The 27,668-nt window shown below is 45.3% G+C and overlaps 5 protein-coding genes across 8 annotated transcripts; 2 read left to right on the top strand and 3 right to left on the bottom strand.

The window, feature by feature from the left end:
* Positions 1-66: 66 nt before the first annotated feature.
* LOC138199974 (dnaJ homolog subfamily C member 30, mitochondrial-like) lies at positions 67-1,675 on the bottom strand. The gene has a single exon (XM_069152308.1). The coding sequence runs from the start codon at positions 1,638-1,640 to the stop codon at positions 810-812; it is 831 nt and encodes a 276-aa protein (XP_069008409.1). The 5' UTR covers positions 1,641-1,675; the 3' UTR covers positions 67-809.
* Positions 1,615-7,661, top strand: LOC138199972 (transmembrane protein 151B). Of its 3 annotated transcripts, XM_069152306.1 has the most exons (3): positions 1,615-1,709; positions 2,896-3,325; positions 5,407-7,661. In XM_069152306.1, exons 2-3 carry the CDS (start codon positions 3,203-3,205, stop codon positions 7,021-7,023), a joined length of 1,740 nt encoding a protein of 579 aa, XP_069008407.1. In that variant the 5' UTR covers positions 1,615-1,709; positions 2,896-3,202; the 3' UTR covers positions 7,024-7,661. The 3 variants fall into 3 exon arrangements, with proteins under 3 accessions (XP_069008407.1, XP_069008406.1, XP_069008408.1); XM_069152305.1 differs by lacking the exon at positions 1,615-1,709 and having other exon boundaries at positions 2,733-3,325; XM_069152307.1 differs by lacking the exon at positions 1,615-1,709 and having other exon boundaries at positions 3,270-3,329.
* Positions 7,662-9,298: 1,637 nt separating this feature from the next.
* On the top strand, positions 9,299-14,615 carry lrr1 (leucine rich repeat protein 1). Its single transcript, XM_069152303.1, has 6 exons — positions 9,299-9,581; positions 9,737-9,932; positions 11,903-12,001; positions 12,691-12,943; positions 13,223-13,697; positions 13,793-14,615. The coding sequence occupies exons 2-6, from the start codon at positions 9,750-9,752 to the stop codon at positions 14,046-14,048; spliced, it is 1,266 nt and encodes a 421-aa protein (XP_069008404.1). The 5' UTR covers positions 9,299-9,581; positions 9,737-9,749; the 3' UTR covers positions 14,049-14,615.
* Positions 14,616-14,617: 2 nt separating this feature from the next.
* Positions 14,618-17,378, bottom strand: dnaaf2 (dynein axonemal assembly factor 2). Of its 2 annotated transcripts, XM_069152302.1 has the most exons (3): positions 15,683-17,378; positions 15,182-15,631; positions 14,618-15,066 (listed from the first exon to the last, which is right to left on the bottom strand). In XM_069152302.1, the coding sequence occupies exons 1-3, from the start codon at positions 17,171-17,173 to the stop codon at positions 14,671-14,673; spliced, it is 2,337 nt and encodes a 778-aa protein (XP_069008403.1). In that variant the 5' UTR covers positions 17,174-17,378; the 3' UTR covers positions 14,618-14,670. The 2 variants fall into 2 exon arrangements, with proteins under 2 accessions (XP_069008403.1, XP_069008402.1); XM_069152301.1 differs by having other exon boundaries at positions 15,182-17,378.
* Positions 17,379-19,016: 1,638 nt separating this feature from the next.
* Positions 19,017-22,961, bottom strand: LOC138199968 (Krueppel-like factor 11). Its single transcript, XM_069152300.1, has 4 exons — positions 22,768-22,961; positions 21,587-21,877; positions 20,181-21,141; positions 19,017-19,894 (listed from the first exon to the last, which is right to left on the bottom strand). The coding sequence occupies exons 1-4, from the start codon at positions 22,819-22,821 to the stop codon at positions 19,593-19,595; spliced, it is 1,608 nt and encodes a 535-aa protein (XP_069008401.1). The 5' UTR covers positions 22,822-22,961; the 3' UTR covers positions 19,017-19,592.
* Between the last annotated feature and the right edge of the window lie 4,707 nt (positions 22,962-27,668).

The following is a 27,668-nucleotide window of genomic DNA, read 5'->3' as shown; positions in this document are numbered from 1 at the left end:
CTCGGCCATGGTTGTTGTCATCCTTTAAGTCGGTGCAGCCGACAATGAAAGACCCAAACAGCAGTGTTTTGCTCTGACGAGCACCGCTCCCAAATCATTTATTAGGTTAGGTAGTTATTATATATATATATATATTATTTATTAAATGTCTGGAACAATATAACATCGATTTGTACAATAAATATCATCAAAAGGCACTTTCTTTAAAATATCCATCTGACTGCGAGCTTTAAAGCGTTATTTCCTCATCCCTTCTTTATGTTGCTATAAATATTTCATAAATAGCAATACATTAAATCGTATTAACCATAATCAACTTGCTTTCACCGTTAAAAACATAACTAAAACTTGCCCAACAGATGACTTTATGAAAGCCAAAGGAGGTAAAGTGAAGCACAGGGGGACAACGTGCTCACAACATGTTGGCACAACGGGGAATTATATAAATGCCGAACTGAGTGATGGGAGGCTGGACTGGATGTTGGCGTGTTCACAAAGAGTGAGAAGTTGTGCACGCTTGCTCGTATGCACAGTAATTATAACTAACGATTTTCCTGTCAGAGAATCGGGATACATCTTGTAAAAAAAACGTGGGTTTTTTTTGCCCAAAAGCCAAATATCCTACTTTTACAACCACATAAAAACAAATGAAAACATGAAATCTTCTCCACTTTGCCAATTAATTCACTCCTCAAGCCGTTGACTTGTCGTCACAGCTCTAAATGCATCGTTTTAAATAGTGTAAATGGTTCAGGAAGGTCCAGTCCCACCACCACCACCACCTCCACCACCACACATATTGATCTCATTCACTGTTTTGAGTTCAGTATTATCCCCATAGCCAACACCAGCAGCATCCCGACTCCGATCTCCATCATCTTCCCCATCTTCTTGTCGCCAATAGTTTCCTCTTTGTTCTTCAGCATCTCCTCCTTGCGGACCCGGATGTCTCTTTGTTTCTGCAGCTGGTCGTTGTAGTGGGACTTGAAAAACGCGTCGAAGTCGAAGATGCCTTCTCGGTCGTCAACGCCCGCAACCGACTGCCGACCTCCGGTGTGCCGTTTCGCCGAGCCCCCGCCGGAGGGTCTGGTCGCCGCCGCCGCCGCCGTCGTCGTCGTCGCGGTGAGGTCCGACTTGCTCAGCAGACCCCGGTCGTACTTCTTCCGGAGCCCCGTGTTCCCCAGCACCGTGTGGGCTTCGCTGACCTCCGAGAAACGGACCGTGGCCTCGGCGCTGCCGGAGTTTCTGTCCGGGTGGTAGAGGAAGGACTGCTTGTAGTACGCCGTTTTGATCTGGGCTTGAGTGGCGGTAGGGGAGACCTCCAGGATCTCATAGTAGCCCGTTTTAGTTTTGTACAGAGGTTCGGATCCGGTTCCGTTGCCGCTGTAAGACCTGGTGAACGCAAACGGCCCGAGTCCGCGGCCGCAAGGACGGGCGGAGCTGGAGAAAGAAGCCCTCCAAAACGCGGCGTAGCTCCGGTATCGAGGAACAATGTTCACCCGAGTCTTCTCAGGAGGTGAAAACTCTTCGTTTGCTGTACTTTGCCCTTGTTTTTTCTGGCTCTCCGGGAGGTAACGTTTACATATTTTGTGCGCAAAGTCGTGCCGTCCCCTTCCAAAACACTGCCTGACCTCCGCCATGTTTTCAGGGAGCGAGTCTCACTTCCGTGGAGCTGTGGGAGACTCGTTCAACTGCAGCGCCCCCCAGCGGTGAGTAAGAGGAAGTACTACATGTTGCTCAAGACGATACTTCGCTGTTTTAGAGCCATTTAAACTTTTTTTTTTAAATAAATAAATAAATATATATATATATATGAATTTATATATATATATATATGAATATATATATTATATCTTTCAGCCCATAACTTCATCAGAAACACACATGGCACAATAATAGACAGGCAGTCAAAAGCAAACAATCCTATTATAATTATTGGTTAATTTGGTGCACCTGTAGCAGTTCCACCTCTTGTTAGTATAAAACATACATTTACAATAAAGAGGCATCTATAGCATACACAGCTCTCCAAATATAAAGTTTCAAATGTCATGGCAAATTGCAGTTTTAGGGGGTCAAATCCTGAAACTTTCAAACTTGTTACATTCACAGAATATATCATCGGAAATCTGACAGACTACATATCTCGGTAACACTTTAACATTTGTCTTATTTGTTATAGTCAACAGGCAATTCAGCATATGCATACAATGACGTTATCTGTAATGAATGAAGAATTAAAATTCATTTGGAGCTTTTCTTACCCCCAAAAACTTCAACACAGCTCCTCGTAAATTATAGTTAAACAACAAATCCATCAAAATAAACTGTTACCATAAGGCAAATGTCTCTTAGCAAAAACACAGGTGAACCAATTTCAGGTAATTGGCATCACACCTGGCGCAGCAATCAGACAATGGGACCAATCAGCTCCCTGCACTTCAGTAAGGAAAGGGTGTATATAGACTGATGTATTATAGAAAAATGATTCAGAGACTTGTACTTAATGAGTACATTTCTTGACTTGTTATTATTCAACACACATTCAAATAATAGATAAAAGACCTGGAAATATCTCAGTGTCTTATTTGTTCTTTCCCTTTACTGGCGGGAAATTGGCGTCAGAAATATGACGATAGGAAGCAATACTTTACTTTGCATACATTTAAAATGTCTTAAGGGCAAGCTTGTAATATTTTGCCGAATAGTAAACATTTAGAATAAATTACAACTTTTATTGTGAAGCACCGTAGAGTGATTCGCTCTACCCTAACCGGAAGTGGTGATGTGCGGTCCTCTGCGGTGCATCGCAACACGTCCTACCGCTGATTCGGAACCGTCGTCTGCGTCAACTGATGCAGTGCTCCGTTTTAACCGATGCACGGTTTTTATTAGGTGATTTGGACTTCTGGCACCGAGCGTCGCGGACTGCATCATGGTGAACCTCTGCTGCCTGTGCTGCGGTGAACTCCCTCAGCTCCTCCCCCCTCCGTCCGGCGCTCCGGGAGCACCGCGAGCACCGCGGGACTCCCGCTCCGCACCGCAGCAGCAGCAGCCGCAGAAGCCTGCTGGCTCCGGCCCAAACCTTGTAGGGCTGAGGGGGGCGCAGAGAGGGGGAGCGAACGGAGGCTTACCCGGAGCACAGAAAGGGAATAAAAAGGAGTGAGCCTATGATTTCACTCTGACATGCGAGAAGAGCAGCATGCTCTCTTCCGATCAGGACTCCGCGGCGGCTGGTGGTCCCAATGATGCTGAGGATGAGGAGCAGGAGGATGAAGAGGAGGAGGAGGACGACTCACCGGCTCAGGTTGATGTCCCGGAGGAGGTAGGTGTGCGACTTAAACTTATTACATGTGGCATTTATAAGAATATAATGACTTTTAGAAAAGTAATCAACCGTGACCCATATATCTATATTGTTCCTGTTGCATAAAAAGTGATAATAACATGTAATTTCCCTTAACCTCGTTTTATTTATTCGCTTAAACTATTGTCTTTAAGTCCATAGTGGAGTCCCTGATTTTTGAGCGACTGTCTCTCTGTAAATTGTCTGCACTATGATGGCTCTCTGTGCCATCATAGTGCAGCTGCTTCAACCTGCAGCCAAACTGCATCTCTGCTCGCTGAAATGTCAGAATAGTCCACTTCACATGGTGGCAGCAGACTCCAGTGATGTGGAAAGGTACACTCTCACCGACAAATGGATAGCTCCTGGCGGGAGTAGTACAGACCAGAAATGTTTCCCTTCTCTGACAGCGATCAATCCAAGTGTACCTGCTTATGTCAGCATTTGCTTCGCCACACTCACTGTCTTTGCAATTGTTGAGTATTTACTCCGTCCGGCCCGGGTGAGTGGCTGTTTGCAACAAGTCTGGGACACACAGAGAAATTCCACGAGTTGCCATCGGATCAGTTGTACAGGAAACTGTGCCTGTTTTGCACATTATATTTTCTACCAAAGATATCGGCGATTGCTATCCCATCTGATTCAGACATTTATTCGGAGTCCTTGGCCGGAGGGGCAATTAGGTTTGCTGCTCTGTACATAAATGATTTAATCTTATTTCCACCTTCCATATTGTGTTATCAAAGTGCGATTTAAAAAAAAACACCAAAAAAACCATCCCTCCTTAGATGTTTTACATTCTGCAGTCACGATGCTGCCAAGTCCTTCCTGGTACACATGAGTTTAATCCCTGTTTCTTCCATAAATTACTGAGGTGGAACCGGCAGTGTGTGACATCCCCATCTCTGTGTGGGGGCAGTAATGGATGGCTGGTTGTCAGCATAAATCCTTTCACTCCATAAAACACGAGAGGTAGTCAACAACAACACAGGCTGTCATGTGGAGGAACGTCAGCTCGAGATCCAGACAGAAATATTAGAAAGTACGACTTGGAAATCTTGATAAATGTGCCTGACAAGATGCCATGAAATTAACAAACAGTAAATGTCCTGGTTTAGTCTCTTTATGCGTTGAGGGAAGTGCTCCAGCTTCTTTTCTTGTTAGTGTTACTGATGAAATTGCCTCCAGCCAGTGTCTTTGCTGAATGGGACCATTTGACTGCTGGTCAGTATTGCAAATGTGAGCACTTTTCTGTTTCTGTTTGTGTGCTCAGCAGATAAGTGTTTAAGCAGAAAGAGATGTATCTGTGTGTGTGTGTGTGTGTGTGTGTGTGTGTGTCGCGAGTGTTGTAATGGGGAGAGAATTCAGGTCCTCCAATAAAATGAGCAATACCACAATATACAACTATCCAAATTACAAGTAAGTTGAAAAATGACCTCAGTAAAAGCGCACGAGCAACAAAATGAGACATTTGTCAAGAAGCTTGATCTATTGCAATTTGTTATAGTTATGAATTGATGGTACGGGTCATAATGAATTATTAATACTTTAATATTTACTATTTTAACTTTTACTAATTATGTTTTTTTAGTACTGTGTTTTTAAGTTAAAAAGATGATATTAGCTGATTAATTGTAATAGGATTTTTCCCTCAAATATCAGCACGTGAATTTTAGGATCTGAGGTTTATAGTATTCTGTGTATACGTGCACAAGTATTAGCCTTTGATGTTATTTTGACAGCTTTATTTGCCGTCGTGCAACATAAATTCAATTAATTTCAGACATGGAAGTGTGAAAACACCTCGGTAATATTCATCAGTCAGCTGCTTTGATGCGCAGCCTCACTGGGACATTACATGGTTTAATTGAATTCCACGGAGCTTTCTTCACTTTGATTTAGTTTGTGCTTGGGTATGGAAAAGCTCTGCAATTTATAGTGTGGTCACATTCATTTGCATTTCTGCTGCGAGTCATGAAATCACCGACATCTTATGGGAGTTCATTGCTCTAAGTGCCTTTTTGTCATCGCTCCGTCTCTCCTCTCTCTCCTCTCTGCAGCAGTGTCCGGTCCAGCAGTCTCTGGGTGCTTGTGTCTGCCGGGAGTCCCATTGGCGCTGCCTGCTGCTCTCTCTGCTGATGTACAGCTGTCTGGGCGCGGTCACCTGGTGTCAGCTGACCCGGGTCACCAAGATCAGCTTCAACTCCGCCCTCACCTCCTCATTCACGGCCTCCTTCACCTCCTCCCTGCGCGGCGCCTCCGGGATGGGCGTCGGAGGACACTCCATGATCTACCATGACAGCCCCTGCTCCGACGGCTACATCTACATCCCCCTGGCCTTCCTGCTCATGCTCTACGCATTGTATATGGTGGAGTGCTGGCACTGCAGAGCCCGGAGCGAGCTGCAGTGCAAAGCCGACGTGGACAGCGTGTACGAGCGGGTGCTGCGGATGCAAGAGGCCCAACCGTGCATATGGTGGAAGGCCATCAGCTACCATTTTGTCCGGCGGACACGGCAGGTCACCCGGTACCGTAACGGGGACGCCTACACCACCACGCAGGTGTACCACGAGCGGGTCAACACCCACGTGGCCGAGGGCGAATTTGACTTCAGCCACTGTGGCATGAATGATGTGTCACGTGACCTCAGAGGCTTGGAGGGACATCCAGCAACTCGCCTGCGCTTCACCAAGTGTTTCAGCTTCACCGAGGCCGGTCCAGAAAATGATTACCTCAACCAGAGAGCCCAGTTCTTCTCTGAAATCGAAGGTCTGGATGATTATATGGAGGCCCGGGAGGGAATGCAGCTGAAGAACGTGGACTTCAGAGAAAACCTGATAGCCTATGTGGACCCAGACAGGATGCCTTGGTACACTTCCCAGGTTGCCTTCTGGCTGGCAGCTCTGCTCATGCTGTCCTGGCCTCTAAGAGTGCTCATCGAGTACCGCACTGCTTATGTGCACTACCGCATAGAGAAACTGTTTGGGTTGGAGTACAACAACAGCAGCCCCTCTCCTCTGAATGAAGACAGGCTCGTGGGGAGTAACACCGGTTGTGTTATTCCAAGAGTAGACACGTTGGACAGCACTGAAATGGAGTGGCACATACGCTGCAACCGCCAGGAGATCCCCAGTTACTCGGAGGCCGTGCTGATTGACACGAGCACAGGAGACTCGAACTCATTGCAAGACACCTCGTCCCCCAACTGCTTACTGTTGGACAGCAGCCAGACGGCTCAGAGCTACGGAGCTCTGCAAAGCCAGGACGACTGCGAGCAGTGCGGCGAGCTGAACGAACGAGGAGCCGGAGGAGGCCAGAGGAGGCCCGCCGCCAGCTCCAGCTGCTCCTCCATCTTCTCCTGCCGCGGAGCGCTGTTCCAGTCCCACCTGTCCTCGGACACGTCTCGCTTCTCTCTGTGCCGCATGTACGGCTCCCATCGCACCGTGGCTCTGTGGAGGAGCTGCAGCAGCAACCTGACGGACCCGTGCTGCGCCGACGAGCAGTGCTGCAGGTCCGACTCCAGCCAGCTGGCACTCAGCGACAGTCCGCCAACGTACAGGGACGCCCGTTTCTTCCCAGTTCTCATCGTCCACCGGGCTGAGGGCAGAGAGGATGGCAGGGAAGTGAGGCGTTATTATATACGGAGGGGGTCGTCCTGCGTGGAGACGGCTTTGTGAACAAGATGAAACGAGTTTTAGAGGCAGTAATAATGGAGGGTCACGTAGGGTTGCTCACTAAACCGTACAGAACGACATCAATGAAGAGAGATAGAGAGAACATGTTTCTTTTTCAGGAAATTTCAGTGTAAAGAAAAACAACTCGAGTAGAGTCTTTCTATTTTTGAACACCGCTACAAACAGTCATGGTGTTGCATCTACATATGTGGTTTCAACAAATTGTCTCCATGAAAACTTGTGTGACGAACAGTGTGTCTCATGTTGTCGTTCCTCTTCTCACTGCATGGTCTGAGCATCCCGCTGATTTCATCAGCGATACTTTCCTGATTTGTCTCATCACAGTGCATCAAACCTTTACCAGTTTGTACTTGCTGACTTCATATGTGTGTGACGTTGCTGCTTGGGTACTTACAGAAAATTGGGCAACTTGAATTAGAGGCATACATAAGAATAAAATGTGAAATATGAAAAGTTGCATGTTGTTACCAAATAGCTTTAAGTTGATAAAAAGTCAGCGAGTTGAAACCAAAGACATGAGTATTTTACTTTTTTACTTTTTATTTAATTGAGAGATATATGGATTGAAGAACAGGATGTGAATGTTGTAGTAAAAGCAATAAAGGTTTATCTGAAAGATTGTTGCATTCAAGTATTAATATCATGTGACTTGTAAGCTGTATGATTCAGTTTGATTGTATCTTGCCAAGTTGATGGGTATTTTTTAATAGCATTTTGGGTTTGTTCAATCAAAATACTTGATTTAAATGTTAGAAATCATAACGAATCATATCACTGTGGCAAAACTGATGTTTTAAATAATATGTAATAAGCAGTACATTCAATTAAATGGGCTCGTTCAGACTCTCACAGAAGAGGAAGGGAGACGAGAGAAGGAGATGAGATCAGAGCTACATTTCTGTTTCTTTGATCACGCTGATCTGAGGAGACGATGTCACACACTCTCAGACTCACTGCTTGCTTGCTATTAAGTCAAGTGCATGCAAAGAAGCATTGTATATAGATTTGGGACTTTGCTTGAATGAACACCAGAGGGAGAAGTGGTACAAATAAAGCACACATATCTAAATTCAGCATGTCATTTAAGCTGCAGCGCTCCTTCACGATTAATGAGGTGATTTGGAGTTTATCGTGCTCTTCTCCTGTAAAATCGACCTCATCTTGTGATAACGAAGCCGAGGTTTTGTTGGTTGTTAATGTCAGAGACCTCCAGAATACATGATCTGACATTTCTAGATGAAGCTACAGCAAGATATGAAAGTAGAATTAGATATTTCAGGCTATGAAGCAAATTTTAAGGAGATTTCTGGTTTAGAATTGCAGCAATGTTAACGTTCCAGAGTGATAACTGCAATAAGAAGAGAAAACAGAAAGTCATAATTAAAGGACAACTATTGACCTGTTCTCCTTCCTGTACACACAAAACCCAAGCCTCAAACATGCCAGTGGGACTCCTCCATATAGTGTAGTTTATCTAAGCAAAAGTGCCATTATATTATGGAATTATTGATGCCCTTTAGTAGCACTTCAAGAATATTTTAGCTTGTGGTAGTTTATTACAATGTACCATTTTTATAAACCGATATATGTAAATTATGAGGTGCAAACTAAAACTTTTATAACCTCCTTTTTCACCACCAAATACACAGTAGTGTTTTTGCATCTGGGCACTAGATGGCCCTATTGCAGAGGGCTGTACAGTATTACCAGATGTTTTTGTGTTATGAGGGAATTTTGTTTATGCTTGAAATGTTTTTCAATGTCTTCATACATCCGCACAGTCAGCTATTATTATGCGAGTTGCCCCACAGCGAGAAGTAACTTGAGTAACTAGCTGAGTCACTGGAAAGCTCCGTTTGAACTCCGTGAAACACTTTTTTATTTTTTTTTCTTGCCGCAGCTCTTTCCCTCTTAGGGTAAGTCACATGGGTTCGGATTTGTATATGCATACTGTCATTATAATGACCAACAAAAAGAAAAATCAACAAAAAATTGAATGAGTTGCCCAAATGAGTCTTTATATATATATATATATATATATATATATATATATATATATATAAAAGTGGTTAGAGCAGTTGCCTCACAGTGAGAAGTAATATAAAATATTGGCCCATGTTGATTTGTACTAAATTGGATCAGCGGGACGGACGCTTTTTTTTTTTTTTTTTTTTTTTTTTTAAGCCTTGTGATTGGCGTAAGAGTTTCGCACGTGCTTTTCTCCGGACGATCCCGCGCCAACCCTGAAACGAGCGTCTCCGTGACGTCACTTCCCACGCGCGGCTGGTTTCTGCTAACGAGCGGCGGCTAACGAACTTAACGAACTAACGAACCGAACTTAACTACCGTGACAGCCGAGATATACCTCGAAATACCGCCCGGGGCAACCCGCCGCCGCCGCCGCCGCCGGCGGCGAAAGTTCGGCGAATATCGTTTATTTAGCGGCATTTTCGATGCAACTCGCGAGCTCCCGTCAAATACGAGGCTTGTTGACATCCGTGACGAACACGGAAGTGTGTCGCGTCGCCCACCAGCTTTAAGTAAGCGAACTAGCAGCTAGCGGAACTTTTTTTCCGCGGAACTTTTTTTTTCCCTTCTCCTCCTCTCCTCCTCCTTCTCCTCCTCCTCCTCTTCTCCTCTGGCATGCATTCAAATCTTTCCCTTCCCCTCCGACACCGGTGTTTTTATTTTTAAGCGAGCGGTTCGCGATGAAGCTGCAGTGCGATGTCGAGGTGGTGAATCGGATGCTTCCCACGTTTGGGATGAAGAGTCGCGGCAAAGGGAGCAGAGCTGTGCTCTCCATCGGGAAACATCTGGACAAGACGAGCCAACGCAGCAGCATCTACATGATGATCTGCACAGCTAAAGACAGAGCAGGCTCCAAGTACAAGGTGGGTCGTTTCCTATTCATTATTCATTATTCATTATTCATTATTCATTATTCATTATTCATTATTCACAGACGCTCCTATTTATTCTGTCATGGACGGCAAGAAACTGAAGCCAGCACGCTTTTATTATGACAGATAGTACTCAGTTGTTGGGAAGGCAACTTCTGAAATCTTACACGTTTTAAAGCTGAAAAATCCTAAAAAAAAAAAAAAAAAACTAAATTTAGGCTGTGGAAACCCTCACAACAAAAGTACTTCATTATAACTTGAATTAAGTTTGGTGTGTTGTGATTTTTTATTTTTTTAAAGCACAACCACTGAAACAGATCACACCCGACTGGTGTAAATGGATGTTCCCACGACCTCCAAACAAAGTCAACGTTCAGGTCGACTCCGTGCTGCTGCTGTTCAGTTTATTCCTCCTGGTTCCTTGAATGACTCTTTTTAAATGTCTCGTCGTCTCACGTCCAACCGCCTTGACGTTGCGGACGAAAGGCAAAAAGATGCAAAACAACGGAATGAATATTAATATATATGAGAATATGTATAATATATTAATTATTCTATTATTATTTATAATAATTATGATTATATTTATTATTATAAATTTTAATTTTTTTTATTATATTAATATTATAATAATATTATTATATTTATATTATTAAATAATTAATATTACTATAATTAATATTACTACATTTAGGCATTTTTAGTAAAGAATATATTCAGATGTAACTGCTGTTAAAATCATCAACCGTTTTGAATTGTAACTGTAATTTAATTCAATATTTATTCCCAGTAACTGTTTATGATTATCTTGTAGTCCATTACGTGTAACTAGTAACTCTCCATCACTGACGAAAATTTGTTCAAATGAAAAATTCAGTTTTGCCCCAAGAACACCGTTTTCTTTACAGAAGCTTCAGCTGGTTTAAGAAAAAAGTTCGGAACAATTCAGTCTGTTGTTGGAACTAATTACTTTTTCGATTCCCAATTAATATGTTGATTGTGTTCTCGGTGAATCAATTAGCTGCTCGGGCTTTAAAATGTAAGTAAACGGTGAAGAATGTCGACTGTGTTTCCCAAAAATGTCTCGTTTTGTCCCAACCAACAGTCCGCAGCCAAAAGATATTCAGTTAAGTTTATTATCTTCGAGGACCAAAGGAAACAAAAATATTTACATTTCACGTCCTGTAATCAGAGAATAAAAAAATATTAAAAAAAAAAAAAAAATCTAAAAATGACTTAATGATTAATCAAACAAGTTATCGATTACTTTTTCTGTCAACCGACTAATTGTTGCAGCTGTAAGCAAGTCAGGAAGCGTTTATTGTATTAAGTTTATAGAACATATTAATAGAAAGTAAAACATCCCATTTAGCTGCTAAATTCCTCTTTGCTCTTACAATAAAGTTTAATAGACATTTTCATTCCATTCGTCAGTGAAAGCCTCAAGATCTTCTGCTTTAGTTTCAGAGCTGCAGTAACTAAATCTATCAATCAATGAGTTGAGATATAGAGAATTCATTTTCACAACCAGTTCACATTTTTACAGAACATTTTATTTACAGAAAATAACCGTGAGTTGCAGCTCGATGAAGTTTTCCTTTTCAACCAGGCGTTTCGCAAAATATTCCAGGCAACACTGAGTCGCTTAAATCTACTTTTTTTTTCTTTTTTTTTTTAAAATTATTCATCATCTTTCCCACACAGACCTGGATAAGAAACGCTGGCCTTGTTGGTCTCTGCTGCTGCTTTTAAAGGGCTCCTCCAAAACCTCCCGCCTCCGATGTAAAATGTTGCACCGCTGCAAACTTGATTGATGGCAAACAGTTGAAATGCGTTCGGCGTTCCTGTCTGCGCTTGTTGGAGGAGTGAATCACTGTCTGGTTGCTTGATGACACGCAGCCGCCCTGAAGTTGTGAAATGTACTTTTCCACTGCTTCAATGTTGGCCACTTTCTCTTGCAGCTGAAAGACAACATAGAGAAGTTCTTCACTTGGTTCGTGGAAGAAGGCAAAGCCACCGTGAGACTAAAGGAACCTGCTGTTGACATTTGTTTGAGCAAGGTACGACACCCGCCCGGCGTGTCGCCATTACAATCGGAGGGAGGAGGCGTTTTCCGTCGTTCTCTGTTAACTTGCGAGGAGGAAAAACAACACGGGACTCGGGAGTCTGGCTGTCCACGCGCTCATTTACCGACCAGACACACAAAGACTTTTGTTTTGACTGCAGTCCGTGTCAGGATAGACGCTGCAGCAGACCGATTGTTTCCATTTGTTGCAAAGCGCCCTCGGCTGTTAGAGCTTTCACATTGTTATATAAAAAAAACACCAAAAAAACGCCCTCTCAGCTTCACAGACTAACTGACTCTACCGTCATGAACAGGGAAAAAACAAAACCCACACGGTCCTACATTGTGAGAAATATGTAAATCAAATGTCTGTGTAAAACTTTAAATACTACAGATCATTTAAATCCTTTCTGCAGGTTTGTTAACTCAGACAATCCCTTTTACTTTTCCATCCTATTCACCTTTTTTTTTTTTTAAATTAATTTATTTTTTATTTCCAACATCGCGAAGTCCGTCGTGTTCAAAGAAGTGTGTCAGGATATTCTAGGCCAGTGAATTCAGGTTAGATATTTCAAGGAAACCATTCAAACAACCCACCCGGCAAGAACCTGTAAATCTGCTGCATCAGTTTTCTCTTTCTCATCTATCGCTCCACCTGCAACTTTTCTTTTTATTCGTCCGCAGGCCGACGCCGGCAGCTTGAAGAACTTCCTCTCGGCGGCTCGTCTGGCCGACAGAGGGAGCGACGCCAGCAGCCTCCCTCTGTCCACGCTCACGCCCGTTCGCGCCAGAGACGTCGAGCAGCCCAAGAAGAAACTGGCCATCGTCTCCAAGAAGGATTACCCGCTCACCTCCAACTTCCCTTACTCTCTGGAGCAGCTGCAGGTCTCCTACTGCAAACTGTCCCGTGTGGACATGCGAATGTTGTCCCTCAAAGGTAACGTGAGTCGAGCGGGTCGTCTATGACGTGCTGACGGATTGCATTTCGACCGAAAGAGCTTGAATTACGTTGTTTTGTTTTGTTTTTCTTCAGCATTTCTAAATGTAAGATTATGTCAGTTTAGCAAATGGAGACATGACAAACATTTCAAAGTCTTAAGATCCTGATGAGGCGAATTATAGGAATTTAAAGGCTCAGTTAGGTTTTCTTTTAAAATGCGTGACTTACTGGCGTTAGCACTGCTCTAAGGAGTTGTCTCTGGTTTGGTTTTTCCAGCTTTACGCAAGCTCGACCTCAGCAACAACCACATCAAGAAACTCCCCGCCACCATCGGTGACCTCGGCTGCCTCTCCGAACTCATCCTCCACAACAACCACCTGGAAGCCTTCAGCGAGGCGCTCTGCCTGTCCACCCTGCAGCGGACCCTTCAGCTCCTGGACGTCAGCCAGAACCGGCTGCAGTCGCTGCCCCCTCAGTTCTGCCAGCTCCGAGAACTCGTGAACCTCAAGCTGGACGACAACGAGCTCGTCACGTTGCCGTTCCACATCGGCCGACTCTCCAAGTTGAGGTTCCTGTCCGCGGCGCACAACCAGCTGGCCGTGTTGCCCGGCGATTTCCGTAAGCTGAGTCTGGAGAACCTGGACTTGTTTGGAAATCCGTTTGTCCAGCCGAACCCCCTGGACCACAAAATGAACCTTACATTCCCCCTTCCTCTTCAGGAGATGGCCTCCAGAGCCGTGGCCGACCTCAGGTTAGATTTAAAACACATCACAGTGAAGCCTCGCTATGAAGCTTCTGCAGCTAACAAGCTCACAAACCATTTCTTCTTTCTGATGCCCCTCACAGGATACCGTACGGACCTCACCTCATCCCCGCCCACTTGTGCCGGGACCTGGAAGTAGCCAAGACCTGCGACTGCGGTCGCGTGTGCATCAGCTTCTACATCAAGACGGCAGCGAGCATGAACCTGCACCAGGTCTCTCACACCGTGGTGCTCGTGGATGACATGGGAGGCACGGACGCCCCGGTGCAGCGGCACTTCTGCTCCCTCTCCTGCTACTCCGAATATTTAGACAGCTCCCTCCAGAGAGGAATCAGATGAGGAGGAGGAGGAGGAGGAGGAGGAACAGACTTCATGTTACAGAAGAACCCACCGACTGCTGGTTGAGAAGTGGAAGCTGCAGGCGTAAATGTGGCCCAGCGGTTCGCCTTTTAATGGAAAGGACCATATGGACTGCTAAGCTTTGTTTTTAAAAGTGCTTCAAACTGCTTGTTTTACACTTACATCCAACTCCTAACGCGCTTACCATATTTCAACACGGGCTAAGAGACAAGCATGAATATCTTTTAACACTTGCTCCATCTGTAACAGAGTGGCAGCGACATAAAGTGACAGTTTTTCTGTGCTGCTGCCAAGTTTCCTACAACATCTTCTTCTTCCCGCCCGGTCGAGGAAGCTGCAGGTTCCTCCAATGACCTACTTCCACCCGGTAGGGGAATAAAGAAATTAGATGAATTTCCTGAACACTAGTGCCTCAGGGTCCATCAGCAGTGGGAGGGAGGTGTTTTTTTTTTTTTTTTACTGTGCTAGTGACCCACAATTTATATTTATATCTATATATATATATATATAGATATAAAAAAAATGCAATAAAAGTATTAATTGTCATGGCTTAAGTAGTTTATTTCCAGATGTTGAAATGATTCACGTCATCACACTCCCGTCAGTCCAGCTCGTACATCAGCGTGTTTTGGAGGACGAACCCGGCGCACGTCGAATGATCACTGATGACCGTCTCGTTTCCATCTTCATCGATTTCCCTCAGTAGCGCAGGAGGAGGAGGAGGAGGAGGCGGAGGAGGAGGAGGCGGCGGCTCGTCGTCACGCTCTGAGCCGCGGAGGACTTGCTCCGCCGCCAGGTCGTCTTCATCCGGGCCGTCCCCGTTCTCCTCCTCGGAGTCCACGGCGAGTCCCTCAGACCGGAGGTTGAGCCGCCTGCTCGGATCTCCTCTGCTGGACTTCACGTCGTCCGAGCCTGCGATGCTTTTCGAAGACGCGGCGGTGGTCGTCTGGGATTCACCGCTGGATGTTTGATTCAGGAGTGGAGCATCTGTTCCCACCTAACACACAAACACACACACACACAAACACACACAAAAGAAGTCCGATCGCTCATACCTGTAACCCCCCCACCCCCCCCCCCCCCACCCCTCATTCATTTTGTATTGTACTCACCTGTGTGTTTCCTTGTCTGCTTTTTTCTCCCGTTTCGGTCTCCTGGACAGCTGGATGCTTCATTTCAGGTGTCGGCTCCAAACCGGAGGTCAGATTCACTTCCTCTCCCTCTCTTGTGTCACAGAGGTGTTCAGCAGACTTTAAAACCTTGTTCTCAGATGTCGGTGTGTTGTCGTCGACCCCCGACTTCTCTCCCTCAGCAGAAATCACCCTTTTCTGGACAGAAACATCACACTGAAAGCTCGGATCTTTTTCCTCTGCCGCTCTGTCACGTCCGCCTCCTCTTGATTTCTTCTGATTACTTAACTCTTCATCTTCGTTTTGCCTGTCACTCTTTTGAACCTCAGTTCCTCCTCTTCCTCCTCCTCCTCCTCCTCCCTCCACAGTTTCTTGGCCTCTTCTCTCCATTTGCTTCCATTTCACATCCTCCTCTTCCTCACTTTTTAAAACCTCCCTTGTCTTCTCTTCTCTTTCCTCCTCCTCTTCCTCACTTTTTAAAACCTCCCTTGTCTTCTCTTCTCTTTCCTCTTCCTCACTTTTTAAAACCTCCCTTGTCTTCTCTTCTCTTTCCTCCTCCTCTTCCTCACTTTTTAAAACCTCCCTTGTCTTCTCTTCTCTTTCCTCTTCCTCACTTTTTAAAACCTCCCTTGTCTTCTCTTCTCTTTCCTCCTCCTCTTCCTCACTTTTTAAAACCTCCCTTGTCTTCTCTTCTCTTTCCTCCTCCTCCTCCTCCTCTTCTTCACCTTTCTCTTTCCTCGTTTCCTGCTTCACACCCTGCCCTTCGCTTTCTGGTTTCTCTTTTTCCTCCTCACCACCCGTTTGCTGCCCCGGGTCCCCTTTCTCTCCTTCCCCCTCTCCCTCTCCGGCCTCTCTTTTCTCCTCATGGCCCTCACCGCCGTCGCCACCAGGAGCCGAAGGCCCCGCACAAAAATCGAAAGCCGAATCGGGCGGAAGAACAGGCAGCGAGACGGTAAGCTGTCCTTTCTGTTTGTTGAACTTGGCCTCTCCTTTGTCTTCGTCCACAGGGTAGGCCAAAGGCAGTTCCAGTCTGTAGGCCGGTTTCCTGGACTCCAGCAGCAGGACTTTCCCCTTCACCTCGAGGCTGGTGTCTGCGACTGACTTCAGGAGCGGCATTTCAACGGTAATCACGATCTCTTTGGGCCTGGGGCTTTGGGCCGAGTCTCTCGAGCATCTGAAGTCCTGCAGATCAATGAAAGATCGATACTTGACGGTGTGGTTCGGCTCGGTCGGCTCTTTGCCGTCCTGAGGCCGGATCAGGAAGCTTTTGGGTTCAGCTCGGCTCTCGGTTTGTGTCGGAGGTCTTCGTTCGTCCGGGTACGGGAAGGCGAGGGGGTCCGGCTGCTCAGGGGGCTCCTCGGCTTTGTATCCGGGTAGAGGTTTTCTGATTACGCAAGGCCGCGGGGTGCCTTTGTATTTCGTTTTCATCTCTTTCACGTTGTTCTTGTCTAAACTCACTTTAAAAGCCTTCTGGATTCCCTGAATGGCTGTGCTATCCACCATGTCCATGAATCTCTTGTTTTTGCTGGCTATGTGGAGAGTATCCGGGTGGAAAATCACATCATAAATAAGGATGTCGTTACCTTTAGGATCTTTATCTTGCCTGGCAGGGTGCAGACTGTGAGGCAGGGACCAACACTGCCCTCTGCGGCCGTCCTCCGACACGGCACACTTGGATTCAGGCTTCCCAACTTTTTCATTGGCACAGATGTTAATGAAACATTTCTGTTTGCCGTCCACGCTCGTCTTGACGGCCCGAAACGGTTTCGGGTCGATAAACTCGATGCTGTTTCCTCTCCTCTGCTCCAGAAGTTTGATCTCCTCTTCGTACCTTTTCCTGTTCTCGGGGTCTGATATTTCTCGGGCGTAATCGTGCAACATTTCTCTGAATTTCTCGTCCTTGAAAGCTTTCGTGAATTTGTCCATTTCCTCCGCGGACAGGTTCAGCTCTTTCAGCTTGTCGCCGACCTCCATGTTGATAAATGACGAGAAGTTCCCGGACCAAACCTCCCTCCTTAAGTTTCGTGACCTGGACGTAAAAAAAAACACACCAAAAAAACAGGTAATATTTAAACAAATTATTTGCTGCTACAATAATTAAAAAAAACCCGCTTCGTTTTCGTTCATATACGTTTTAGCTCGTGTTATAGGACAACAAACTCCAAACGGAAGCCAGCGTGTGTTGATGTAACCATAGCAACATGGGGGGTCATGCGCGCAACCACAGACCTGCATATATATATATATATATATATATATATAAATTAAAAAAAAGAAAACACCCCGTTTAAAATAATAATAATAATAATCGTCTCTATTGGTTTTAATTGATACGTATATTCCCCCAAAATTATGTGAAAACGCCTTTTCACTTTTAGTGATAGTGCTGATTGTTACAGAAAAGCCAATTAGTGACTTATATGTATATTAATAAGTCTTAATTGGAAAAATAAATAAATCCTTAAATGTACGTGGATTCAACTACCGCCGATATTAAACCTTATACGAGTTATTAAGAAAATGAACTAAAAACAAAACTTATTTTCTGATGTAGGGGAATAAAAACTCTTAGTGTTTCAAAACCACGTGTTTCTGATCTGATCTCCATGATTGATTTCATTTATTTGAGGCAACCCTTAATTGCCATTTTGACGATTTAAAAGGAAACCGTACGTAAATCTTTGACATTAATGGCTCTGCAGACAAATTAGGCACTTTTTAAGCCATTTTAATGCAACCCATACTGTACATTGGTAGTTGATGTTTCTTATTCGTCATATGCTATAATAATAATAATAATTCCTCTTAATTTATTCGGTGCTTAAATGTTAATAATGTAATGATTTCTAACAGTACTGAATTTTTATACTCTTTCTTTGTCTATCACTGGAAAAAAAAAAAAAATATGTGAAATGACAGTTTCGTACCGGCAGGTGTCGCTCTCGACCACAGCTCAAATGGCACACGGCCAGTGACTATGTCGGTCAGTAAGGCAAATGGGCGGGTGTGCAGGGAAGAGATGTGATTGGTCGCACCCCCCAACAGTTCATATTTCTCTCTGCCTGATTGGAAGGGGTGTGCTGTTACTAGATATGGGACCACTGCCTCTCTCTGTGGGGGGTCCGGGGGGGGGGGGGGTGAAGCATCACTTGAGTGCCAGGATTGATCAAATAACAACCTTCATAAGTTTATTTTTATGATTCCTTTATTAAAATCCATTTAATTTGCACCCGCCAATCATAAGAAGAGGAAGCGTTTTGGTAAAAAAAAAATCTATCAAGACAGATGAAGAGGTTTTTGAATGAATAAATCTCAGCGGTGCATTATGCAAGAATTACCTCCTAGTTCCCAACGGACAGATCTGAATGGGCTCAGAAAATTTGTTAATGAACTCCAATGCGGGGTAAACAGCTCGTGTCTCTTCTGACTCACCAAGCACTGCCGGCTCTGCGCTAATGAACAGGACACGATGTCCCCAGATGGCCTCGCCTAAGGAGCTTTTATAACACCAAATAAAAAAGAAATACTAAAAAAAAAATACAAAATTCATTCAGCCGGCAGGAAACCAACCCACAGGCTCGTCAGCACATTTGGAAGAACTCGAATGAATTTCAGCTGACCAGAGAAGGCGATGGTGGGGGGGTTGGCGGTGGTGGTGGTGGAGGTGGTGGTGGTGGAGGGGGGGTCGAGGGGGGGGGGGGGGTCAGTGTGACGCACACAGGATGTGGGCAGACACCACGGGAAGGATTGCTGACTATATCTTGATCCCACACATGGTTCCTCTGGGATTAGATATCGGGGAAAACTCACAAAATGCTCCAAGAATGTTTTTTTTTTATTACAAATATGTTTTAAATAATATGAAAAGTTAGACAGGGAGATATAATCAAGGTATAATCATAGTACTGATGATTAATACTCATATTTACATTATGCTTTGTGTCAACTCCCCCTCCCCCCCCCCGCCCACCCCCTCCAAATAAGACAAATAAAATGCCTTTCATAGTACGACAAACAATACATTCCCGTAGACATAGCGTATATATATATATATACATATATATATATATATATATATATATATCAGTATCAACACGTACAAAGTAAAAGGTGTTGGTGGAGAGGTGCAGAAAGTGAAATGTATATGACAAACTTCATACAAAGGCTTTGGCAAGAGCGCATACATATCAATTATATTGAAGTAAACAAAGGATCCTTTTTGAGAAAATACATGTACAAATGAGCAGTAAGAGCAGGAAAAGAGTCCAGTGCATGTTCTTCTCGTTTCGTTTTCTTTTCTTTCATTCCCACGAGTTAAAAAGAGCGAACGGCCCTCGGCCGTTTCCTGCGTTCCTCTGGTGGTAACCCGGGAGCGGTGGCGGTTGTTCGTCGTTTATTTTGCGCCGGCAGGTACCAGCATGTTCAGCGCGGCGACGCCAGGCTTCGAGGGCGGCGGTTTGCCGGCGGCCGCTTTGTTCAGGCTCCGAACGTCAGCCTGCCAGGAGGGGATCTTCTTCGTGGTCATGTGGCGGCGGGCGTGTTTGGTCAGGTGGTCGCTGCGCATGAACCGCCGGTCGCACACGGGGCACACGAACTTCTTCTCGCCGGTGTGCGTGCGCCGGTGACGGGACAGCTCGTCGGAGCGGGCGAACCTCTTGTCGCATCCTTCCCAGCTGCAGCTGAAGGGCTTCTCACCTTTTTTTTTTTTTTTTTTTTTTTAAGGAGGGGAAGGGAGTGGGGGGGGAAACACACGGCGGAAATGGAGAAAACAAGTGAGTCACGTTGCAGTCGTAAAAACAAAGTCGCCGTGCTCGGCTGACATAAAACAATGAGCTCACTGTCCTCCGAATCAAGAATAACAAAGGCCGAAGGAAAGAACGTTTTACAAACAGGACGCAACACTCATCTGCGGGAGTCGCATTTCGCTCGGCGTCCTCGCGAGCGTCGACCCGAAGGCGTCCACGTGCGGCGAAACCCTCACCTGTGTGTGTGCGGAGGTGAGCCTTGAGGTGGGAGCTCTTGAAGTACGTCTTCCGGCAGCCCGGGAAGTTGCAGACGTAGTTCCTCCTGCGGGAAAAGTCCATCTTCGTGGCCGTGGCGCCGCCGCCGCCGCCGCCGCCGGGCCCCGCCGGGACGTACACGGGCGCCGGGGCCAGAGGTAGCAGCTTGGTGTTGCCCAGGGTCATGACGGTCTGAGCGCAGTGAGAGGCCTGAGAGACCGAGGACTGAGGGAGGACCAGCATCACCGTGCCCTGAGGCACCGCCGAGCCCACGATGAGCGACTGGTGGACCGGGCCGGCGTTAGCCGGGGCGGGCTGGGGGAGGATGGGCGCGGCGGCAGTCCGAATTCCAGCGCTGGACGTTTGAACCGCACTCGGGATGAAGGCTGAGATTATACCTGATTGGCTGCTGACGGGGAACATCTGGCAGATGATTTGAGGAGGGCTGGGGACCGGAGGAGGGGACCGGGTTGTGGCGACGGGGGGAGTGGGTGGGCTGTACTGGGGTTGGATTTCGATGAGAGCGGGGGTGGAGACTCTGTGCAAACAGGGTTTCGAGGGGCTTTCTGGCTGCTCAGTTTTTGCGGGAGGAGGCGGAGGCGCGGCCGTCGGCGCCGCGTTTGCGACGCGCTGCTGTTGATGCCGGCCGGCCGTCGCAGCCGTCGTCGCGGTGTCTCGACTTTTCTCTGGACCGGGCGCCGCTGGAATGTGGTTTTGGCAGAGGGTCCTGTCCGCGGTGTGGCGGATGACGCTGGTCGCCATGGCTCTGCAGGGCTGTGCCGGAGGGGGGCGGGAGGGGGTCCTCTCAGCGATGGGGGCCAGGACGGGCTGATGGAGCCCGGCCCCCCAGCGCTGCGTGGACGCAGCCGGGCCGGAGCTCGACTGGAGCGCGCCGCTCGACGAAGTCTCGGCGAAGCCGGGACTGTGAGGCGGCGTCATACACTGCGAGGACATGGATAAAGAATTAAAAGTGTGTCCCGCTGGTGCTGAAATAACATCGTTGTGTTTGTAGAGATAAGTATCCCAGGTGGCGAGCAGGCACACACGGGAATAATGAGCCCTTTGAGCTATAGAGCGTGATTTTTTTTTTTTTTTATCACCTTGCATGTGCAAGAAGGAGCTCGGTCTGAAGGTCAGTCACGTTGCCGTCTCAAGGCTTTCCTGATCGAGGCACCTGTCGCCCGCCCCCGGTCTCGTGTCATGAACCGACGGCGAAGTGGTTCAACGTAAACGTTGACTCTCAGCAATGTTTACTTCAGTGATTTGTGTGGTTTTATTTTATTTATTTATTTATTTATTTGGCTTCTCGCTCTAAAACTGCCGCCAAATTGTCACATATCCTGCGCGCCGGGGTTGTCACTGATAACGGTGTTAATGTGCGTCTCACCAGGGAGGAGAGGGACACGAAGTCCTTCGGCGCCTCCGGGAGCTCCGGCGGCAGGAGGGAGTCGCAGGAGTCCGAGGCCGGGGTGAGGGGCCTCGGCTTGCAGGGGCTCGGCTTGTTGGCGCTGAGGAAAAGAGCCTGGCCCCAGGAGCTCATGCACACCAGGGCTTCAGCTGCTTCCAGGTCAGTGTACTCCAGGCCGGGGGAACAGCTGCTGGTTCCACTGGAGACGGACTGTTCACTGTCGTGCCTCCTTCTCTTTGCAGAAGAACCAAAATGATCCATATATTCAGTCTAAGTGTGGGAAGAAAAAGACAAACAAACAAACAAACACACAAAAACAAAAACAAAAAACAGGAAAATTGAAGTACTTTTGTATTGCCACATTTGTGGGTTCAACTTTCTTAGACGCCGTGTTGATTCAGCTTTTATTCCCATATGGCTGACGAAGCAGAGTTTTCTGTTCTATCAACCAACCGGCTCGGAAAAAAGAAAAATCTATTTCCAGTTATCATCTGCTGGGTGGCTGTTCTTGTATCTGAAGCTCCGGGGCCAAAACCGCATGATGGATGCTGCCAATAAGGGAAAGAGGGGTGTTGGTGACTACACCCCAGCCCAGCATGCACTGCCTTTGGCCTGCAGCCAGGACACCTCCCCTTCCCAAATATAGACCAAACAGTGACGTGCTGCCGGGATGGATGAGCCATGTGAAATCCCCATAAAGCGGGTTTGCATCAGGAAGTAGGCTCTTTCTGGTCCAACTTTGTTACACATTTTTTGTTTTGTTTTACAGTAAACACAGCATGTTACCGGTTGTTGTTCACACAAAACACGACCAGACTGAACAAACTGTCTGCGCTGACAAGTTTAAATTAACACTTATATTTATGAATATTAACTCAGGCTAAAGAAAAAAAAAAAAAGCCCAAATGTTAAACATATTTTTTTTAATTAAAAAAAAAAAAAAAAATAGATGATTAACTATGATTAATTTGGCACAACTGGCTAAAAATAAAACCCCAAAATATTATTTAAGTGTTATATTCAGCTTTGATTTTTGACTTAATTTAGCTTGCCATGTCAAAACAGAAGACGGAAAAACACACATCTATCTATACATATACAGATAAGATATGTGTTGGCTGAAGTAAGAGTTTAAGAAAAAAATAAATAATAAGTCTTACCCGGTGTGAGTCCATCTCGGTAAATTTTCGCGATGGCATTGAGGAATAAAACATTTATATATATATATATATCACGTTTTTGTTGTCAAAGCCAGTGCAGAACAAAGAGACGGCGGTTGCCAGTGCTGTTGCCTGTTCTGGGATGGGGTTGAGGTCGTCTCTTTCTCTGACTGACTCCCTTTTCTCTCAGCTGTGTGTGTAAAACATGGGGAGGAGGGAAAAAAAACAAAAAAAGAAAAACAAAACTCACAACACGCACCGGCGGGTGGCAACACTCGGCCAATCACAATCTAGTGTGTGAGGCGCCTCAGCCAATGGCGGAGGAGAGAACGCGTGAACAGTGCGTGCTCGCACGGCGGTTGGAGGAAATAGGGTGCGTGGCCGTTGGTGGGCGTGGCCTTGAGAGTCAGCAGTGTCAGGGTAAACCCGATGAACTGCCATCCGCTAAACTAGGCGAAAGGTTGATCCAGTCTATGCGGCGTTCACGGGGTAGGGTGGGGGGGGTGGGAGGGAGGGGTGGGAATAACCTACAGAAAAACAACTGACGGCTCCATATAACATTTATATAAGTCGCGCAAAAAAATACATTTATTCTTTAAAAACAGTCAGCATTGTCAATCGGGTTCATTAATATACAATATAATATGATATATTTTTTTTGGAGAATAAATTATTTTGTATTAAGAGCTCTTTATCGGTGCAGCTTCTGACAATTCCAAATAAAGGCTTTATTCCATCGGGGCTATAATTTAGAGTTGGCCTATTTGTTTTATTTTGCTGGCTCAAAAATCCACCCACTGAGTTACAAAAATAAAACCCTATGGCAATCTGTGTAATTGAGTTAACTGTTCACTGAATAGACTGGACAAAATACTTGCTTTGTACTTTTTACGGGCGTAGCACCTATAGTGACATTTGGACTATGTGTCACCAACATTTTCTGTAATAATCAACATTTTTAGACAAAATAATAGAATCTCAAATTCGCTTTTGCTTAAATTCACTTAGGCATTTGTATTTGTAGTTTAATCTTCTTTTTTTTTTTTAAAAAAAAGGATTGAACAGATAAAACACCTAAAACCACTTGATTAGATTGTAAGTTATTAGAAATAGGCTCTAAATTTATTCCTGACATGATCACTTATAACTCCTTGCTCATAAGGGGAAATTCCATCAGACAAAACCCACGATTTTTGGAAGCTCGATAGCCACATTTCCCACAACACGTGAATGCAACACCCAGTGGCGGACGGAGCGCCGGTTTCTGTCTTGTTTTTTTTGGAGCTGTTTGTGCGGTTTCCTCACTGAAAAAAAACTGATAAACAAGTGCTTAACTGTTATCACTTTCACATTTAATAACACAAATACAACGTCACACAGTTAAAAAAAAAAAAAACGGACTAAATGGGTTTTTATCTGTTACCTTTCGCTGTTAACAAAAACATTTAATTATACTTCCTTCAAAATAATGTAAAGGTTTTTTTCCTCAAACAAAGCAGGTCAATATCTCTGATTTTTACCACCACCGTGACCTCACGCCTCTTTTAACTGAGAATATTTTTTTAATTTCTATGTCACCTGTTACATTTGCAGAGAAATTAAGCTTTAAGTTAAATCATTTCCAAAGATATTCATGTCTTCAGATGCACGCCATGTTTTTTTGTTTTGTTTATCCCTTATGCTGAGCAGAGGAGATTGTGCTTTGTGCTGATAAATAGCTTATATTCTTTAGGCTTTATATAAATGTTGCTGAATGTTGGTAGTTTTTGGTTGCGGCCTGTTGTCTGACCATTTTCATGAACTCATTACCACAAGCACATGTCAGGAGATTCAAATTGGTCTTGACCTACATATACAGTTACATCACCAACTGCAACTGGACAAAGGAAAAAAAAACATGTCAGGATATGGAAAAGCAGCAAATTCACTGCTTTTACAAACATTGTTTATTCAATGTAACGTATAATTATAAAAGATACCCGAAAATAGCAATAATAATGGGTCTAGTATGTCGTTTTCATGAACCCATGTTATTTCATATTTTATTTCTGGTCTTTTGTGCTTATGCGTAAAGAAAGCTGAAGACACTTTACCTCGTCTGACACTTTAAACTGGTGTTTGTTTGCAGGTTGCCTGCAGCACAGAAGAGTGTAGCAGGTGTGCCAGCCCGGCCTGGCTGCTAAGGAAGGCCGTGCCTCGGTATGACTCACATAAGCATGACCTCAGGGAGCAATGAGGGCTCAGAGCTGTGGCAATGCAGTTTCTGTGCCAGCTGTTAGCCAGAAGAGAAGGGGAAGAGGGAGGAGCTACACGGAAAACGAGTTAGCGTGCAGGCATGACAGGCAGCCGGGCTCGAGCACGGCCGCCTGTTTGTGATATAAGTGAGGCAGTCTACTTCAACTTAGTTAGGGAATCTGGAGGAAAGGTTACACTGGGCCCTATCTGGGCCTCCGCATGCACACCTCCCCTGTAGTCAACTCCCCCCAACTCAGGAACTCCACGAGCAGATCAGAAAGGGAGGCAGGGGGGGGAGAGTTGCCCAAGCAAGGTTAAATATATCACCCGGGGCTAAGTTTCACAAACAGCCCCTGAGCTCTGACAGCCCGGCTCCGCTGCTTCCACATAAAGCATCTCGAATACAAATGCAAAATGCTTGTTTACTACGCTGACTGTAATCAACACGTAGCTTATTTCAGTGTTAATTTATATCAATATTCACTTGGAAATATTGCCAAGAGGACGTGACCTTGTTACTGCCACAAAGACAAAAACTTGTCCACTCGTGCAGCAGCTCACTGTGATTTTTCCCAGCATGCCCGATGGCCAGCACCTCACTGTGGAGCACTCGTAGATGGAGGTTTTGTAGGGTAAAACCACAACTGGAACGATACAACACAATTATCGATCGAGTCAGACTTGTTTAGCGGTTGCAGTTGCAGATTTGCATATCATAGAAGTGACTACTGGACTTGGCGAAGGTCTGTGATCTCCGCGGGCCCTTCTAGTGTTCATAATTTCCATAATAGATTTGACTTGCTTTACTTTTATGTAAAAGCATAATCTCCATTAATTTACCTCCACCTGATGATAGCTGCAAATGCATGATATGATCTTTACTTAGCCGTCATCACGTGAAGTGAAACAAGAGCCCACAGTCACTTTCCAACTGGTGTGAGAATAACCTTCATTTCCTGTTCCTGACAGAACTGTTTTGGTTTGCGTTTTTTTAACAACAACAAACCTGCAGTATGAGCCGTCTCTGAAAGTCGAAGGATGCTTTGTGTACCACACAACCCCCGGCTCCACCCCTTTCTCCTCCTACACAATCGAAACAGAGCAACAACAGGGATTTCTCTTCAAGCACCTGGCTCCTGATTGGTCAGAGCGGGATTCTGAAGCCAATCTGTTGCTATGAGAGACTGACTCCTGAGCTGCTATAGCTCGTTGTCTGTTGTCCTGGCAACATGAGGAACAGGAGGCAGGTTTGAGGGCCCCCCAGAGGAACCTCCCTGGAGATGGTCTGAGGATGTGTGGTGCCAAATGATGAAGGCGCCATGATAATATTAAATAATACACTTTGAATGATATTCTGTCAGATTGTCTGGCTGTGGGAAAGATTTTTTTTTCATCTGCTTTGGCTTTCCACACGGTCCTCAATGAAAGTACATGCTGTTCTATTCATCATCTCCACTTTCAGAGACCGACATGAGAATATTATATTATTTGTGTGCTCCATTTTATGCCTGCAAATGACTCGGATCTCCTTTGTGTCCTCTTGTCATTCGCATCAGACCACATATACTGTAGATATTATATCATAAAGCTAAATTTTGTTGTATGAGCTCAAAATGATGCAAACACTTAACATACACAAGCAACAACACTTCGAGCCGACCTGGGTTCAGTAACGTCTCACTGCAGAGGAAAATATCAAAATGTTGTTGTTTTTTTTAGTTACAATTTTTATTTTCTTACTTTACATTTTTTATTTGTTGTTGTTTAGATTTTTGATATGAAGTCGGAGTGGAAACATGTCTCACTGACTGACACGTTGGCTGTTATACGTCAAAATGTCTTGAAGGAAAGATGTTTTCTGGATTGTTCCACCACAAACCTCCACCTGATCTGACCCACCGACCGGCCGGCTGAGATGGGAGGTGTTGTGGTTTGTGAACCCACTAAATTGTTTCCATCAAGATGTTAAAAGAAGCAGGACAGTGAACAAAGGTTGAGATTGTAATTTAGTCCCAGTTCCCCCATAACACACAGCTGGACGGGCTCGTTCAAAGCTTTTCCCACTGATTCAAAGAGCCTAGCAACTGTGGGCTTCTTTGGATGTGGGTGGAGGAGGGCATTCAAATCGATTTTCAGATACTTCGCAACAGCATCATCAAAAGTTATAATATTTGATGCCACTTCAGCCTCCGGCAGCTTTTCTAGAGAGCTGCATTCCTTATGAAGATCTTTATGTCCTTCTTGATTTTCTTATGCACTTGTGTTTTTTTTTCTGACAACCGATTGGGTGATGTTGATCTCTTTCAACAGACGTTTGCTGATGGCGTTGATGTGTGCCGCCTGCAGGAACATCCCGGTTTTCAGAGTGGATTTTATGATCGCCTTCGTGAGGACACCGATAAAGAGGTCAGTGGTCATCGTCCGAGCTGCGTCTTTAAGATACAAACGAAAACATTGACGTGGACGAAACATTTCCGACTTTTCAGCAAAGCAGCAGGATAGAAAAGTCGTTTAGAAAGAGGTTATTGTGTCGTTGTGATTCTGAAAGCATTATAAGCAAGAAGAAAACAATAGAATCTACACAGCTCTCGGTCATCTGTACAAGATACATGACAACACTATATGCATAAATAGACATTTCAGGTATTAGCTCAGGTGCAAAATCA

This window comes from Embiotoca jacksoni, unplaced genomic scaffold, assembly GCF_022577435.1.
Source record: "Embiotoca jacksoni isolate LCO1_2020_lvr unplaced genomic scaffold, fEmbJac1.0.p SCAF_18, whole genome shotgun sequence".
NCBI lineage: Eukaryota > Metazoa > Chordata > Actinopteri > Embiotocidae > Embiotoca > Embiotoca jacksoni.
Note: the sequence above shows the minus strand (reverse complement) of the source record. Positions and strands in the feature narration are given on the sequence as shown.